This window comes from Lipotes vexillifer, unplaced genomic scaffold, assembly GCF_000442215.2.
Source record: "Lipotes vexillifer unplaced genomic scaffold, Lipotes_vexillifer_v1.1 scaffold1469, whole genome shotgun sequence".
Taxonomy (NCBI): Eukaryota; Metazoa; Chordata; class Mammalia; order Artiodactyla; family Lipotidae; genus Lipotes; species Lipotes vexillifer.
In genome coordinates this window covers 519,853-539,293 of record NW_006770161.1, presented here as the reverse complement: position 1 = coordinate 539,293, position 19,441 = coordinate 519,853, and the positions used below count along the sequence as shown (strand labels likewise).

Here is a 19,441-nt window from a genome sequence, read left to right as displayed (position 1 = left end):
ATAAGATCAACATTATGCTTGATCAGCATCAAGAGGCAAACGTAGTATCAATGTAGTTTTAGTGTATTTGTAGGTCTGACAGGAGAAATATCAGTATCTGAACATCCAGATATTGACATTTTTAAAGGCTATAATCTATTTATCTATCTATCTAAATATCTATCTATCTATCTACCTACCTATTTATTTATTTATTTAGGCTGCACCACATGTCATGTGGAACTTCCCCAAACAGTGATTGAATCTGTGCCCCCTGCACTGGAAATGTGGAATCTTAACCACTGGACCACCAGGTAAGTCCTCTTCACTTATTAATTTTTTCTTTCTTTCAGCTTCTCACATATCAAAAAGGCAAAGAAAAATTAGGCCTTATAGTTATTTATGTTTCTTTGACAAATAGTTAATCCTCATTTGTATTAAAATAGACTTGGTATGAATGCTTTACCAGTATTTAATTGAAAAAATTCACCTGAAGCAACACTTTAAAGTAAACTTGAGATGTTAATTATAACCTGTGATCTTTCTTTTATGGAAGAGGGAAGAATCAATAATTGGCCCTGCACCAAGTATATACTAAAACCCCTCTACCTGAGGAAGGAGGATAAGTTCCCCATGGCACAGCAAGAAGTAAAGAAGTGGTACTAAGTACTGTTTAGTACTCTCAAAAGAGCCATTTTCTTACTTTTTGGATCTCATATATAGAAAATCTAGTTCTGTCCAGGAAAAACCTTGAAAAGACCCAATAAAGGATCTGGAATTAAAATTTCCATTTGGCTAGAGAAAGTGGAGTTTTAACAGGATGAGAGCATTCTTCCTACATTGGTATTCAAATGACCTCATGACGATAATTATGAAGAGTGGAGATTGCTGCTAATTCAGTTTTTTAATGGATACTAAGAAAAGAATGAAAAATGGGAGATACAGAAAAATACATCTGTGGCATTAAAACCTTCTACTTTTTCTCCCCTATGGTTTTCTCTCTAGGTATTCTATCCAAGAGCCAGCAACAAAGTTACAAGATGCTACCTACAGGCAATTGCAAATCATATTCAATATTTTTGACTTTTCAAAAGGTCACAAACAATATTTAATCATGTAGTAAAGAGCAGCATAAGGTATTGATTATAAGCCCAGACACAGGTTTGAAATGGCGCTGTGCTCACTAGTTATATCACCCTGGACGAGACACCCTGTCTTGGCAACTCTGTTTCCTCACCTGCACCTATACAATAGTGTAATAACTGAGCACAGTGCCTGGAACACACTAAGTACTTAATAAGGGTTGGCTGAAAAATAAACTATATAATAAAAGGGAGGTCTGGTCTTTCTTCTCCATTCTGGGAGATAATCTCTAAGCCTTTGGAATGCCATGCCTAATAGGAGTGTTTTTATTTACCTAGGGTCATGGGTCAAGCCAAATTGCCTAATAGTGTGATTTAGGGTGGGAGCACTGGGTCATGGGGTATCAGTTTGACCTCCTGAGGGGCTGGAGGCTGACACCAGACACATGGGCAATCAACTACGTGTATATGATGAAGCCCCAATAAAAACTTCAGACATAAAGACTCCAGTGAGTTTCCCTGCTTGTCAATAATCTGTATACTGTCAGATGTCAATGCCAGGAAGGGCACTGTGTCTACAACACCACAAGGAAAGGACAATTGGGAGACAGCAGAAGCAAGAAGAAGTACAATCCTGCAGCCTGCAGAACAAAAGCCACAATCACAGAAAATTATATGAAATGAAATGGTAAAGGTATATATGTCCCAGGTAAAGGAAGAAGATAAAACCCCAGGAAAACAACTAAGTAAAGTGGAGATAGGCAACCTTCCGGAAAAATAATTCAGGATAATGATAGTGAAGATGATTTAGGATCTTGGAAAAAGAATGGAGGTAAGGATCGAGAAGATGCAAGAAATGTTTAATAAAGATCTAGAAGAACTAAAGAAAAAACAGAGATGAACAATATAATAACTGAAATGAAAAAGACCCCAGAAGGAATTAATAGCAGAATAAGTGAGGCAGAAGAATGGATAAGTGATCTCAAAGACAGAATGGTGGAAATCACTGCTGCAGAACAAAATAAAGAAAAAAGAATGAAAAGAAATGAAGACAGTCTAAGAGACATCTGGGATAACATTAAATGCACCAACATTCGCATTATAGGGGTCTCAGAGGAAGAAGAGGGAGAGAAAGGACCTGAGAAAATATTTGAAGAGATAAATCCTAAAAAATTCCCTAACATGGGAAAGGAAACAGTCACCCAAGTCCAGGAAGCACAGAGAGTCCCAGTCAGGATAAACCGAAGGAGGAACATGCTGAGACACACAGTAATCAAACTGAAAAAATTAAAGACAAAGAAAAAATATTAAAAGCAACAAGGGAAAAATGACAAACAACATACAAGGGAATCCCCATGAAGTTATCAGTTGATTTTTCAGCAGAAACTCTGCAGGCCAGAAGGGAGTGGCATGATACATTTAAAGCAATGAAAGGGAAGAACCTACAACTAAGAATACCCTACCCAGCAAGGTTCTCACTCAGATTTGACAGAGAAATCAAAAGCTTCACAGTCAAGCAAATGCTAAGAGAGTTCAGCACCACCAGACCAGCTTTGCAACAAATGCTAAAGGAACTTCTCTAGGTGGGGAAGACACCAGCAGCTTAAAACAATCTTGTACATACATAGACTGCTATATCAAAATTGCACGGGAACAGCAAACCCAAAAACTACCACACACACACACACACACACACACACACACACACACACACACAGAAAAAGCAACCTGAACACAACACTAAGGATGGTCATCAAACCACAGAAGAGAACCAAAGAGGAAGAGAAGAAAAAAGACCTACAAAAACAAACCCCAAACAATTAAGAAAATAGCAATAGGAACTTACACATTGATAATTACCTTAAATATAAATGGATTAAATGCTCCCACCGAAAGACACAGACTGGCTGAATAAATACAAAAAGAAGACCCATATATATGCTGTCTACAACAGACGCACTTCAGACCTAGGGACACATAGAGACTGAAAGTGAGGGGATGGAAAAAGGTATTCCATGCAAATAGAGATCAAAAGAATGCTGGAGTAGCAATACTCATATCAGACAAAATAGACTTTAAAATAAAGACTGTTATAAGAGACAAAGAAGGACACTGCTTAATGATAAAGGGATCAATCCAATTATAAATATATATGCACTCAACATAGGAGCACATCAATATATAAGGCAAATACTAACAGCCATAAAGGGAGAAATCGACAGTAACACAATAAGAGTTGGGGACTTTAACACTCCACTCTCAGCAATGCACAGATCACCCAGACAGAAAATTAATGTGGAAACATAGGCGTTAAATGATACATTAGACCAGATGGACTTAATTGATATTTATAGCATTCCATCTAAAATCAGCAGAACTCACATTCTTCTCATGCACACATGGAACATTATCCAGGACTGACCACATGCTGGGCCTTAAAGCGAACCTTGGTAAATTTAAGAAAACTGAAATCATATCAAGCATCTTTTCCAACCACAATGCTATGAGATTAGAAATAAACTAAAAGAAAAATAAAAAACACAAACATATGGAGGCTACAAAACATGCTACTAAACAACCAATGGATCACTGAAGAAATCAAAGAGGAAATCAAAAAATACCTAGAGACAAATGAAAATGAAAGCAAAGATCCAAAACCTATGGGATGCAGCAAAGGTAATTCTAAGAGGGAAGTTTATAGCAATATAGTATTACCTCAGGAAAAAAGAAAAATCTCAAATAAACAACCTAACCTTACATCAAAAGCAACTAGAGAAAGAAGAACAAGCAAAACCTAAAGTCAGTAGAAGGAAAGAAAATATAAAGACCAGAGCAGAAATAAATGAAATAGAGATGAAGAAAACAATAGCAAAGATCAATGAAACTGAAAGCTGGTTCTTTGAGAAGATAAACAAAATTGATAAACCACTAGCCAGACTCATCAAGAAAAAGAGGGAGAGGACTCAAATCAATAAAATTAGAAATGACAAAGAAGTTACAACAGACACCGCAGAAATACAAAGCATCCTAAGAGACTACTACAAGCAACTGTATGCCAATAAAATGGACAATCTGGAAGAAATGGACAAATTCCTAGAAAGGTACAATCTCCCAAGACTGACCAGGAAGAAACAGGAAACATGAACAGACTGATCACAAGTACTCAAATTGAAACTGTGATTAAAAAACTCCCAACAAACAAAAGTCCAAGACCAGATAGCTTCACAGGTGAATTCTATGAAACATTTAGAAAAGAGCTAACACCTATCTTTCTGAAATTGTTCCAAAAAATTGCAGATGGAGGAAATGCCCAAACTCATTGTATGAGGCCACCATCACCCTGATACCAAAACCAGAAAAAGATATCACAAAAAAAGAAAATTACAGGCCAATATCACTGATGAACATAATAAAAATCCTCAAAATACTAGCAATCTGAATCTAACAGTACATTAAAAGGAGCATACACCATGATCAAGTAGGATTCCTCCCAGGGATACAAGGAGTTTTTAATATCCGTAAATCAATCAATGTGATACAAGAACTAATTGAAGAGTAAAAACCATATGATCATCTTAATAGATGCAGAAAAAGCTTTTGACAAAATTCAACACCCATTTATGATAAAAAACTCTCCAGAAAGTGGGCACAGACGGAACATACCTCAACATAATGAAAGCCATACCTATAAACCTACAGTTAACATCATACTCAGCGGTAAAAAGCTAAAAGCATTTCCTCTAAGATCAGGAACAAGACAAGGATGTCCGCTTTCGCCACTTTTATTCAACATAGTTTCAGAAGTCCTAGCTATGGCAATCAGAAAATAAATAAATAAATAAAAGAAATCCAAATTGGAAAAGAAGAAGTTAAACTGTCACTGTCTGCAGATGATATGATACTATGTGTATAAAATCCTAAAGACGCTACCAGAAAACTACTAGAGCTCATCAATGAATTTGGTAAAGTCGCAGGCTACAAAATTAATACACAGAAATCTCTTGCATTTCTATACACTAACAACAAAAGGTCAGAAAGAGAAATTCAAGAAACAATCCCACTTAATATCACATTAAAAAGAATAATATATGTAGAAATAAACCTACTTAAGGAGACAAAAGACTTGTACTCCGAAAACTGTAAGACGTTGATGAAAGAAATCAAAGATGACACAAACAGATGGAAAGATATACCACATTCCTGGATCGGGAGAATCAATATTGTCAAAATGACTATATTACCCAAGGCAATCTACAGATTCAATGCAATCCCTATCAAATTACCAATAGCATTTTTCACAGAACTAAAACAATCTTAAAATATGTATGGAGACACAAGAGACCCCAAATAGCCAAAGCAATCTTGAGAAAGAAAATCGGAGCTGGAAGAATCAGGCACCCTGACTTCAGACTATACTACAAAGCTCTAGTCATCAGAACAGTATGGTACTGACACAAAAATAGAACTATAGATCAAAAGATCAATGGGACAGGATAGAAAGCCCAGAGACAAACCCACGCACCTATTGTCGATTAATCTACAATAAAAGAGTCTCTTCGATAAGTGGTGCTGGGAAAACTGGACAGCTACATGTAAAAAAATGAAATTATAACAGTCTTTTAACACCATACACAAAAATAAACTCAGAATGGATCAAAGACCTAAATGTGAGACCGGACACTGCAAAACTCTTAGAGGAAAACACAGGCAGAACACTCTCTGACATAAATCGCAGCAATATCTTTTTCAATCCATCTCCCAGAGTAATGGAAATAAAAACAAAAATAAAAAAATGGGACCTAATTAAACTTAAGAGCTTTTGCACAGCAAAGGAAACCACAAACAAAATGAAAAGACAATCAGAGATTGCAAGAAAATATTTGCAAATGATGTGACTGACAAGGGATCTGTCTCCAAAATTTACAATCAGCTCATGCGGCTTAATATCATTAAAACAAACAACCCAATCGACAAATGGGCAGAAGACCTAAATAGATATTTCTCCAAAGAAGACATACAGGTGGCCAAGAGGCACATGAAAAGATATTCAACATCACTAATTATTAGAGAAATGCAAATCAAAACTACAATGAGATATTACCTCACATCACCAGGCCATCATCAAAAAATCCACAAACAATAAATGTTGGAGAGGGTGTGGAGAAGGAAACCCTCCCTCACTGTTGGTGGGAATATAAACTGACACAGCCACTCTGGAGAACAGTATGGAGGTTCCCTAAGAAACTAAAAACAGAGCTAGCATATGATCCTGCAATCCCACTCCTGGGCATATACCTGTATAAAAACATGGTCTGGAAGGATACATGCACCCCAACGTTCATTGCAGCGCTGTTTACAATAGCCAAGACATGGAAGCAAACTAAATGTCCATTAACAGAAGAATGGATAAAGAAGATGTGGTACATATATACAATGGATTATTACTCAGCCATTAAATAGAATGAAATAATGCCATTTGCAGCAACATGGATGGACCTAGAGATTGTCATACTGAGTGAAGTAAGTCAGACAGAGAAAGAGAAATATAGTATGATATTGCTTATATGCAGAATCTAAAAAAAAAAAAAAAGATACAAATGAACTTATTTACGAAACAGAAACAGACCTGCAGACTTAGAGAAGGAACTTATGCTTACCAAGGGGGGAAGAATGTGGGAGGAAGGATAGTTAGGGAGTTTGGGATTTCCATATACACACTGCTATATTTAAAATGGATAACCAACAAGGACCTACTGTATAGCACAGGGAACTCTGTTCAATATTCTGTGACAACCTAATTGGGAAAAGAATTCGAAACAGAATAGATACATGTATAACTGAATCACTTTGTTGTATACCTGAAACTAACACAGCATTGTTAATCAACTATACTCCAATATAAAATAAAATGTTAAAAAAATATATCCTGTGATAAACCACAATAGAAAGGAATATGAAAAAGAATATATATGTATGTATAACTGAATCACTTTGCTGTGTAGTAGAAATTAACACAACATTGTAAATCAACTATACTTCAATTAAAAAAAAAAAAAAAAGGACAAGTGGAAGCTCTGTGTTTGAATTTTGCCAGACTCTATAGCCTATGTGCCTCTTCACTTGGCTGATTTTAATCTGTGTCCCTTAGCTGTAATAAACCATAACTATGAGTTTAACAACTTTCAATGTGTTCTGTGAGTCCTTCTAGTGAATTACCAAACCTAAAGGTGGTCTTGGGGACTCCGAATTTGCAATTGGTGTCAAACATGAGGGCAGTCTTGTGGACTGTGCCACTGACACATGGCATATTCATACAAGATCTCATCTTTTATAATAATCCTAGGGAATGGAGTTAAGAGATAGAGAACCTGGGCTTGTTGAGGTTTAGTAACTTACCAAGCTTGCTCAGACAGACAACCTCGGAGCTGGGACTCAGGAACAAATCTTCCAACTATAAAGTCCCGTGCTCTTGCCACTGTACCACACTGTCTTTCATGATACAGCCGTCTGAATATACAAATACTGCTCAATGGGAAGCTTCACAAAGGCATTATTAAGTAAAATGCTTTACCATCTGATGTAATCTCTCCTTCTTCCATGCTATCAGACATTACAACTTCCTCCTCAGTGTCTTCTTCAAAAGATGAAAGGTCACTGGTGTGGACAGAGCTAACTGTGATGTCTGTAAGTCCATCCACATCAGAATCTATCAAAGAGAAATCTTCAAGAAGGAAATATAACAGAAAATAAATCATCTTGTTATATAAGAATACACACAGCACCCAATTCCTAAATTACATTTAAAATTTTCTGGTTTAAATACTGTCAAAGAACTTCAACTTCAGAAATAATCCCTCACCATTAGTAACCAATATCAAATAAGGTACAGTTGTTTGCAGAAAATACAAAGGCAAATTATCCTGTAAAATTAACGAAACTCATGATATAAACAAAGGAAATTTTAAGTAAGGAACTGAAATATTTACTATCTAATATTTGAAAGATTATGAATTAAGTTGCTTGGAATAATGTATATGAATAAATTACGAGTTACATAATAAGGTTTAGAACTTCTCTGTTCATTTACTTTGTGAATTGGTAAATTAGTATAGAAAAGAAATATACAAATGTTTATTGCTCATCTTTTAGCAAAGAGGGTATGAGTTTTCAGGCTTTTAAAACACATGTATCAAATACATTTTATTAAAATTTGAAAGCAAATCTGATGTGCCCCCAATGGACACTCATTGTTCTTTAAACTGTTGTTGATTTTTCCAAGTTTTTACCTTCTTTGGTCCCTTCGCTGGTTTTAGCTTTATTATTGTTTTTTTCTGAGGGAAGTTTTGAACACTCTACTTCTTTATCCTTTGCTTGTTTTTCATCTTTTACTTTTTGGACATCTTCACTCCTTTTTGAGTGATCAAATTTCTTTTCAGTCTTTTCCTTCTTTTCTTTCTTTCTTTCTCCCTTTTCATTGCTGTCTGGCTTCTTTTCACCTTTGTCTGTTGATTTATTTTTTTGGTCACTGCTTTCTTGTTGAACATCCTTATTTAGCAGAACTGAACTATTACTTTCTTTTATGTGATTTTTAATTTCTTCAACTGGACAAGAGAGATCACTAAATTCTTCAGACTTAGGGACTGTTTCCTGTCCTTCCCCTGCAGAGTCAGGTGTAGATTTTTCTTTATCAGCCGTGTCCTCTGAAGTTCTCTCTTTCTCAACAGTAGTCTCAGTGCTTGGCTGAGACGAGAGTTTTTTGGATATTCTCTCACTGGTCTTTGCATTTGACGTTTCTGTCGAAGCCCTGGCAGCACTAGCTTCTTGGTTAAGAGAAGTGATGGTTTCCAAGATTGACATGGCATCACTGGCCACATTCGCACTGGCCCCAGGGGCAGGGACACCTTCGAGGGAAAGACATGTTTTAGAATAAATTTATGCAGAAGGTAAACCCCTCTGCTGAATCAAGGCCACTTGCCACTGTCATCTTCATATGATACATCACCTTTAGACTTTCAGGTACTGGTGCTAGTACTTAACACATTCTAAATTCTCTACCTCTGTAATACAGTATATTAGGAAAGGCACCAGCAAATGTGAGACTAGTCTAGTTCTCAGAAAAAGGATGTGTTTTCTAATTATTTTAATTATCCCCTCTATTGAAACACACACACACACACACACACACACACATACAATTACTAAAATGCTCATCATTAAAAAAAAAATGTTATGCCAGTTGAAGAATCTGGGTGATAATTAAAATAAATATAATTTCACTAGAGTAGCCAAATGGATAAATATTTTAAAGAACTAAATACCCCTAACTTTATACTCAGTTCAAGAAGGAAAGCAATGGAACTGACCAAGAGTAAAAGCAAAGCACCTTGTGTAATGATGGAAGAGTCTGGTTTCTCATCATCGGGGGCTGTGCTGCCACCTGTTTCCTCTTTGTGATTTAGTGTGGCCAAAAACTCATGCACAGCTTTCTCCACCTGAGGTCTGAATGTGTGGTTAATCTTTGGATCCACAACCTGAGAAATAATTCTGTCAATACCAGACTCCAACATTCCTGATCTGAAACACAGGGTAATTTACAGAAAGGTGAAGAAGATAATACTATATTATTTGCATTAATTACTTTTAAGTAAAGCCATATCTATTACATATATGTTCAACTTTAAATTGTCTCCAATCCATTCACTTTGAATATACAGAAAGAATACACAAAAGAAAATACGTTTCACAATACAGTGGCATTTAATACACCATACTGCAAAAAAATATGTAAACTTCCCACCACTGTGTCACCAGTGGCAGACAGAACAAAAGCAAAACAAAATACCCTTAGAACTAGACACAGCACATTACCTAAAGACCAGGCTTGTAGGTGATGCTTATCTTACCTCAATCATGCCCATGGCTTATCTCACTAAATGACCTTAGTGATCATTTAGTGATAGGAATAAATGATCATTAAAGCTGAGCTCTGGGTATAAAATAAATCTATGGATTCTGCAACCTCTTTTTTTTTTTTTTTACCAGAAAAATGTACGCCTCTTCTAAGTATTAGAGCCTCCAGGAAAACTGAAGAATATACACAAAGTATAACTTTACCAAACTTACAAAAAAGGAAAAGAAAAAGAAAAAGAAAGAAAACTTTAGAAGAACAAAAATAAAACTTAAGACTTCTGGCCTTTTTATTGTCTTCTTGCTATAAAAACTAAACGATGTATTCATTCAACAATTATGTTACGAGTGGCATCTACACAACAGGCACCATGCTAGCCACTGGGCCACTACAAATCAGATCTGGTCCCTGTTCTGGTGGGAGAGAGAGACACAAACAAAATACAACATCATAGGCACTAGAACACACCATATACTGTAGGAAAAGAGTAGGATATTATTATTATTAGCTATGTCTGAGATTATTTGCGAAAGCTTTCCTAAGGAAAGCTTGATTTCCAGAGAAGAGAAGGGGAAGAAAGTGCACAAAGAAATATCATACATAAGAGACAGAGGAGCAAAAGGGACAGTAAAGTCTGAAACGTGCAGAAAATCACAAAGGTGTCTGAGCAAAATAATATGACGTGAATTTATCTGAAGAAACACACTTCCACCTTGTTCCTTTCTAACAAAGAACTTGAGGAGTCACAGTTCCCTGGATAGAGTTGGGAGAGTGGGGTGCTGGTCTTCTGCAGCTCTGAGGCCTCAGGCTCTCCCTGCATAGTGGGTGAGGTGTCTCTCTCTGCACAGTGGGTGAGGTGTCTCTCCTTATACTTTGCAATGCTATTTCTGAGTGCAGCGCTGTCTGGAGTGCAGGAAGGCTGTGATTTTCATTTCCTGAGGCACCTCGTAGCCCTGGGATACTATAATTCCACTTATGTGGGCCATAGAGAAAAATGAGTCAACACTGCCCAAAGTAGGTAACCTGCTTTCTAAAGTTCTAAGATATAATACAAAAAACAAAAAAAAAGCAAATCCTGAAAACATTGTTGTTACATCTTAGAGGTGTCTTTAAAATGTAGCAGGTGGAAAAGAAGCAATGACAAACAATCTGAAAAATGTTTTGATTTAAGGCACAAGCACAAAGGCACAAAATAAAAAATAAAACCCACACACCTCCAAATTACTGCTTCAGTCTTTCCCTGATGCCTATGTTCTGGGCCCTTGTGTACTTTAGTCTACTCTCACTCAGAGGTCAGCTCTGATCTTAAAAATGTATGCATATAGCTGATTCACTTTGTTATACAGCAGAAACTAACACAGCATTGTAAAGCAATTATACTCCAATGAAGATGTTAAAGGAAAAACAAAAACAAAAACGGAAGCCAGTGCTAGCGACCACATTGCTCTTCGTGGGCTCACTTCATTGAGGTGTGGCCAGAGCTGCCTCACCAGAGGGAGGAAAAGCCACACTTCTAGGTTCAAGGGCAAAGCCAAAATGCCAGCAGCTGGCACTGTCTTGGTTAAAGCTACTTCCTTGTCTTCCTTTTAAACACTGTACAGTTAAGGTCATTATTTCTGAGCTCCCTAGCATTTTTAGGTTTTGTTGTATAAATGAATGCATAAATAGAATAAAATAAAACTTTTTTCCGTCTATTGAGTTGGCAGATTGGCTATTAAACTGAACCATCCAAAACTGCTAATATTAGACTATTTTGTCCTACAAAATTGGCAATTGTAGATGGTTCAATCTAATAGAGTCAACTGAGTATTTCTCGAAAAACTGTCTGACATTGTATTTATAGGTGATAGTCCATCCCTATACCATTAGTTAGACACAACTAGTCTTTTAAGAAACTTTAACATGTTATTTAAGAGACATAAATTTACTAATGGAATTTAAATAAGAGAACAGTTCTATTAAAAATAAATAACAGAGCTAGAAGAAAATATAGATATCCCAGTAACAGCAATGCCTATATTACCCAAGAGACAGCTATTTCCCCTGTTCTAAAACGTCTCTAGAGAGTCCTCATCACCCATAGGTGGACTGCTCTAGTGTTAATTGCTGACAGTCACAAGAACCCTCTACTGATGTGTCCAGCAATCCCTCACCAAACAAGATTCTGTGAAAACAATGCTTTATATTGGTACAACAACAATTTTAAGTGCTTGATTTTACATGGGCATGATTGAGTTTAGTTCCCTTTGAAGAACAAAATAAATGACTGTTTCCCTAATTTATAGGTTCTGTATGCTAAGGAGTAAATTCCAGGAAATTTGCCTTCCATTTAGTCTCTCAATATATGGAAAAAAAAAAAAAAAGAATCCAAGACTCTCCCCTTGCGCTTTTAAAGCAATGTTTTCCTTTGTGAGAGGGAAGCAGATATGCAAATTGTTGCCTGACAGTGCTCTGAAAGTATGGACAGTGTCAGTAAGCTTCCCTCCCCAATCCCACCCTTAGCCTCCCATCCCCCTACTATTTTGGTTATTGTTCTCCTGAAGGTCTGGAAATGAGTAACCCCCCCACCAGGCCTGCCACCCAACAGGAAAGGCTTTGACTTTTTCCCAAAAGGTATTATTATGCAGCCCTCTAATGGCATCTTTCATCTTACCTGGACTCTTTTATAGGTTCCTGAACATCCTTTCAAATGCAGACAACAAAACTATTGTCAAATTTCCCGCTTCTCTTATTTACTAGGACACAGAGTCTGAGCCCCCAGGCTCCTAGTATCTAGTATTACTTGTGGCTAAATGGGTCTTTGAGTCAGAGTGTAAAGTTTTATTTGTGGGGCTTCCTGTGGGTGGAACTACCAATGGAGTAGCACACTAGGTAGGTGTGCAAGGTTCCTGAGGGACAAGAGGGAATTAAGAGGTAACAGCTGTAGAGACTTCCCTGGTGGAGCAGTGGTTAAGAGTCCACCTGCCAATGCAGGGGACATGGATATGATCCCTGGTCTGGGAGGATTTCACATGCTGCGGAGCAGCTGAGCACGTGTGCCACAACTATTGAAGTCCGTGCACCTAGAGCCCATGCTGTGCAACAAGAAAAGCCATCGCAATGAGAAGCCCGCACATCGCAAGGAAGAGTAACCCCCGCTCGCCGCAACTAGAGAAAGCCCACGCGCAGCAACAAAGACCCAACACAGCCAAAAATAAATTAAATAAATAAATAAATAAATAAATAAATAAATAAATAGCTGTAAAAACATTTGTTTAACTGTTTAAAAGCCACATTTCGTAAATATTTGTCAAGGCAGGGAGACTAAGGCAGTTTTTAAACATTGTAGTCACTTTTTTGGGGTGTGAAGCAGGGATAGAGGGTCCAAGTCTTCTTGTCTTGGCAAATACTTATATTCAAGAACAAGATAATATTGTTAATCTGCTTTTGGGGGAATAAATATGATTTTTTTAGGTCCCTCTAAACATTCCAGCTTTAAACTCTCTTTATGTTTACCAAAAATGACTCCGATATGTCTAAATGCACTTCTCCCACCTTTTTTGGATATGTCATCGTTAAAAAGCACAGGTAAAATCACAGTAAAATGCAAGAAAAAAGAAAAAAGAAAAAGAGAGGGGCAATATTAGAACACAGAAGACACAGCCTTAAATCAGGGAAAAATGTTTTAATTTCAGTGACCTTTAATGTCTTTATTTGTAAATCAGGAATAATAAAGCCTGCTCTTTTAGGGCCAAGAGAATAATTGTGAATGTAACTGTATAGGATACATTTACCTATCTGGCATTAACCATCTATTCATATCATATCTAGAGGGGTTTTTTTTTTTCAAGTCACGCTGTCATTCCCTTCTCTCAATATTTCCAAAGGTCTACAGGAGAAATCAGACTGTTAAATTTATGGGGGAAATGTGAAGTGATTAGCACCTACTCTAAAATCACACTGTATCATAATATAAAGTAGCCACACCAAACTTGACAAAGTTATCACCAGGTGAACAAACTTCTGCACAATGTCTCTGCTTTCAGGGTAAGTATATGGTGACATTCTCAAGCCCTTGTAGAAACTCTGCAATTCTCAGGCTTACTTGAGCACTTGCTGTCGAATATTGTTTCTTAGCTGGTTCTTATTGAGGTGCGGACTCCATGTATGAGTTGCTAAGTGGTTTGCAACAAAGTTGTCAACACGTTGTCTCAGATTCTGATAGGCAGGCTAGAAAGAAAGAAGAAAAAAGACATAAATGTTAAAAATCTCCATTGTTATACAATATTGATAGTCTCAGGAATTTGAGTATCTTTAACAGTGTTAAACATTTCTTAGATTACAGTGTCAATGTGGCAACAAAGTTTCACAGTTTATGACAATCCTGCTTCAGGATAATTTCAGAGTCATTCAAATACCATTTATTTTGTCTAAGACAATATGTTTGGAGATGAGGAATACAAAGAAGACAGACATACCTCCTATTTACAGACAAGGGACTAGAAAATAAGATACCAATAAGTGTTACTATTAGATGATTTGGAGCAAAGAAAGGGAGAGGAGCAGAGAAAGTAAGCCTTCGTTGAGAACATGGCACCTGAGTTTCACAACGCAGCTGGGACCAGGAAAGGCAGGCCTTGCAGGTATACCCAACAATATAAGAGCACGTAAATGAGAAAACGTGGGGTCAGGAGCATTAGGGAGCCCCCCACACTGTTAAATCCAATTTGGATGGAGAAGAGACTATAAAAAAGCAGAGAAATGAAGTTGGAGACAGAGCTTGGGGCCAGGGCCTGGAAGGATCTGGGGACCTGTATATGAAGTCTGGAATTATGGGGTAGAGAATGGGAACCCACAACACATATAAGCAGAGTGATATGTGATAGCTGAGCTTTCTGATGAAAACTTTCTGATAAATTAAAAGTTTTCTGATAAAGCTTTTAATCTTCCTACGGTGAAAGAGTAAAGAGACACAAAATATACTCAGGAAAGGATGCAATGACTAGAATAATAAAGGTCTGTACTGGGGTGGCAAAAACGGGCTGAAAGACATGGATTCAAGAGAAATTATGAAGTGGCAACCACTGGAGCTAGGCATTAAATTTGATGTAGGTCACCAGTTTGTAACTGGAAGCAATTGTTGCCCCCCTCCCCCCGCCCCGGGGTGGGGCGGGGACATCAGGCAACGTCTGGAGACATTTTTGATTCTCACAGCTGAGGGGAGTTGCTTCTGGTATCCAGTGTGTCGAGGGCAGGAATGGCCTCCCAGAGCACACTTGGCAATATTTTTAGGGGGGTGCTTCTGGAAACTAGTGGGTAAAACCCAGGAATGCTGCTGAATATCCTACAGTGCACAGGACAGACTCCCACAACAAAGAACTATCCAGCCCAAAATGTCAGCTGTGCTAGAGCTGAGCACTCCTGACGTAAGGGAAGCAGGAGAGAGGACACATACTATGTCATCTCATCTTAAAAGGATGCTGCCTAGAAGGAATGATTGACCACTCAGTCAGGACTGCATGCTTCGTTCCTCCGAGCTGTGCCCCACATGTCATGCTGTTTATATCTTTCTTTTATGTGGCTCTTAACGTAGGTGAGTTTGAGTGTTCCGAATGATTTTAAGCAAAACTGTACAGCCTCGTCTTCTGCTATTTGCTCCCTTACCCTTCAAAGCTAATTCTCTAGTGATAAGTTCTCATGCCTTCAATCTTGTACACCTACCATTCTTTCTCCCTGTCCATTTGGCAAATTTCTGACTTTTGGAGTTCACCCAAATCTGTGAAGTCATCCTGACAACCAAGGTAGGCTTCTGTGGCCCTTCTCCCATGTACCAACTATCTCCTATACATACTGTCACTCAAGTAATTCTTGTGTTGTACTATATTTTGGGGAGAGGGGGGATATTTATCTCCCTACTGAAATGTAAGCCTGTTCCTCCCACTCTTTCAATCTTTGTTTCCACACACCTTTCCACACTGCTAGGCAGATAAGCAACTGAAAAGTCGTCAGGTGAGATGACTGGGTAACTATCTAGGTAACACAGATGATAAAGATTTTATCCCTCTGTGACACCCCTTCATCTCTTCCAATTTCCAGACTTTTGCTAATACCTATGTTCAATCCTACCAAAAACGGTCTCACGATCATTTTTCATGTTCTTCTCCATTTATCCAAAACCAATGTGAATGAAAATTAATTTTCTCCCCAATGATTCTAAAACATAATTCTTCTTTGCAGTATTCCCAAATCTCAGAAACAGTTAGGCTCAAATATCACAACAAATTTAGCACTCTAGCTGCCCCATAAAACAAGCTTCAATCTGAACTACAACAGGTAATTCTCCTGGTTTCTAAGTTCTACTTTAGGTAAAAAGTCTAGTGACTAGAGAAATATTTTAGCTTCCATTACTCTTCTGGGAATAGCTATCTATCTCCTCTTCCTTCTCCAGAGCTCCGAGTCAAAAGCCTTGATGTCCTCCTTGCTTCCTTCCTCCCTTTCTCTTCCACCCCTCTTCCAAAACCATCAGCAAATCCTGTCAGCATTAGCATCAAAAAACAGCCAGAACCTGACCACTTCCCTCCTGCTTCACTGCTACTACTCTGGTCCAGAGCATTATCATCTCCTTTCTAGATTATTGTTGCTGACCTCCCTGCGCTACCCTTGTTCATCTGAAGTCTGTTTTCCACAGTGCAGCTAATGCCAATCTTCTAAATTTAGGGTAACCATATTAATTTATTGTCCAAACCAGATCATGACTGGGTGCAAAGGGGACACTGTTAATAATTATACGAGGTCAAGCTATCTAAAATGAAAGTCAGATCATGTTCTTCTTCTGCTCAACTCCTGTCAGTGGCTTCTCAGCTCCAGTAAGCGCCAAACTCTTACAAAGGCTTCCAAGGCCAGACAGATCTGTGAAGGGAGGGAGGGAGGGAGGGGCAATTCTACCTCACCTCCTGTCACTTTCTTCCTCAGTAGGTTCTGCCTTAGGCCTTCCACACTTGCAGTGGTCTCCACCTGGAACCCTCAGCCCTGATAGCTGGACAGCTCCTTCAGTTATGGCTCAAATGTCATCTCATTGAAATCTTCCCTGAACAACTTACTCAAAACACATCAGCGATCCTTTCCACCCTCATCCTGCTTTCTTTCTTCCATAGAACCTCTCACATATTATTTATTGTCTGTTTCTCTCTGCCGGGATTCAAGCTCCATATAAGCAGGGACTTTGTGTTCACTGCTATATCCCTGGCACCTAAAACAATGCCTGGTACATAATAAGTATTTGTTGGGTGAATAAACTTATATACTTCTGTCTTCTATTTTCCTTTTGAATCTAAAAAGAAATAGACAATAATCATAGTGACCAGGAGCCATTTATAACTGAGAAAGTATCCAAAAATTGGCCTTTACCACCTGGGGTGAAAGATGCCATATTTACTTGGTCAGTGAGCTCCCTGCCTGGGACAGAAAGATGGGCCTCCCTTGATTTTCCCTCCTCATACTCTACTCAGTGCAAAGGGGTCAGAATGGCTTTGTAACCTCTCAGCTTGCTCCAGGGGTCTGGGAACTGGTAGTCTACAGCAGAGGAGCCTCACCATTAGCTGGATCTTATGGCTGCATGTTAATGTGAATATGTGCATATTCCCTAGTTTTCATTAGATTGTCAAAGCCCTGAGCTTCCCTCCTTCCCGCCCAAGAAATGTTTTAAGACTCCACTTTGAGAGGATCTGGCAGGGATATTACAGATACAGCAATAACACTCAGTGGGGATGGGGATGAAGAAAAAGTTGAGCCTTAGACATTGCAGCCCCCTCGCCCCCACCATCAGCATATTAAATTTTCAATCTGCATACACAATAACACACAGATTTGTAGGTTTCTGAGAAGAGCAAAGTGAAATTTCTACTTGCCGGATACAAATAACCAGCTTTATTTAGTTGGGTAACATTTACTTGGACATGTCCTTTGAAAGGAAGGAAGGGAAGAAGGGAGGGAGGGAGGGAGGGAGGAAGGAAGGAAGGAAGGAAGAGGCAATAGGCATTATTTTCAAAAAGGTGGTTGTGCGTATTCTCTAAAAGTGAGAAAACTACATATCAATACTTCCTACATAGATAAATATCCCCAAGTAAACTGAATTTTCTGTGGTGCAGAAACTCTGACAACTCAAAAAAGGCACATTAGCTGGTCTACAAGGTGGGCCAGAGTTTTTAAAAGGGAAGATGTTCCCACATGTCAGGAAGGTTTTCCCAGAGAAGATAAAGGAATTGTGTGCAGTTCACCACAAAACACTTTTCTCAAAGAAACGTTCTTTAGAACAGCTGAACACACTATGAGAAAACCCTCACCCCATCAAAACTCTAAAACCAGTGAACCAAACCAGACCTAAGGGAAAAAAAAAAAAAGAAAGGAAAACAATTGTTTCCAACAGAAGCTTCCTGCTTCACTTGCTTCCAGACCCTACTGGGTTTCCATCCACCTCACTGAGTGCTCCTTCCTGGTGTCCTCTACTCATCCCTTGCAGAACCAGCTAAGTTTACCTGTTCCTGCTAATGCTCCTTTCACTTTGACATTTGGTACAAAATCCCTTCCCCTTCCTAGCCCCTAACTCTTTTTGTACAGGGAACCACCGTGCTGACCTTTCCCTTCTACCACTTACTCTTCGGAACTCACTCTTTTGTCCAGTCCTTCTTCCACTTCACTATCTGCTGCTCCCTCTCCTCCATCCTTTCCTCAGTTTTCTCTGCTCCTCACCCCTCACCCCACCTCCCTTCTCACGTTAGAGAAGTGACTTGGCCTAAGCTACCTAAATCAGTCATCGGTAGAAACGAAAGTCCTGATCTCCCCAGCTCTGCCTCTTCACCCCTGCACCCCTCATAAAGTCCAGCAATGCACACTGCAAATAATTTGATTCATTACCACTTAGTAATTTCTGCAAAGGACAAAGATTTGATCCTTGCCAGAAATCTTCGAAAGAAGGCAAAAATAACTTGGATACAAAGTAAACGTGGCGGGGGGGGCGGGGTGGGAATCAGAGATGAAAGCACAGTTAACGGTAATGTTTCCAAAACAGTCTCCAAAAGAACAGTGCCTCCGTCTTGCTCACCTCTACATTCCCAGCATCTAAGCAGTGCCTAGCACGTTGGAGGTGCTTAACGCTAGTCTGTTAAACGAACGAAAGGCTAAGCGAATGAATGAACACAGCGTGCCTTGCACAGTGCCGGGCACAAAGTAGCAGCTCAGAGAGGAAGCGGCTGCACAGGGAGCTCGGCAGGAGACGCGCCTCAGAGGAGCCTCGGCAGGGGAAGCCAAGGCGCCGCCGGCCCATCGACGGATGTGGTAGACTGCCCATCAAGGCGGCCCGCGGGTCCTCCCCTGTCCCCGCACGCCCGCAGCACCTCGCGCCCCGAACCTTGGTGTCCACGTCGGCCAGGCAGTCCCTGCGGAACTGGTCGAAGAGCCCTTGACTTTTGAGGTGGTTCACGATCATGGCCACGAG

The 19,441-nt window shown here is 39.0% G+C and overlaps 1 protein-coding gene across 1 annotated transcript in view; it reads right to left on the bottom strand.

Annotated features, from left to right (window-relative positions):
• The window catches only part of BOD1L1 (biorientation of chromosomes in cell division 1 like 1), a 54,793-nt gene that overhangs the window by 35,051 nt on the left and 301 nt on the right, over positions 1 to 19,441 (bottom strand). The window contains exons 2-6 of the mRNA XM_007446038.1: positions 19,355 to 19,441; positions 14,054 to 14,178; positions 9,445 to 9,635; positions 8,348 to 8,962; positions 7,633 to 7,782 (exon numbers count right to left, since the gene is read on the bottom strand). The exon at positions 19,355 to 19,441 is cut by the window's right edge and continues 25 nt beyond it. Coding sequence (XP_007446100.1) covers positions 7,633 to 7,782; positions 8,348 to 8,962; positions 9,445 to 9,635; positions 14,054 to 14,178; positions 19,355 to 19,441 — 1,168 coding nt within the window. The remainder of the gene's footprint in view (positions 1 to 7,632; positions 7,783 to 8,347; positions 8,963 to 9,444; positions 9,636 to 14,053; positions 14,179 to 19,354) is intronic.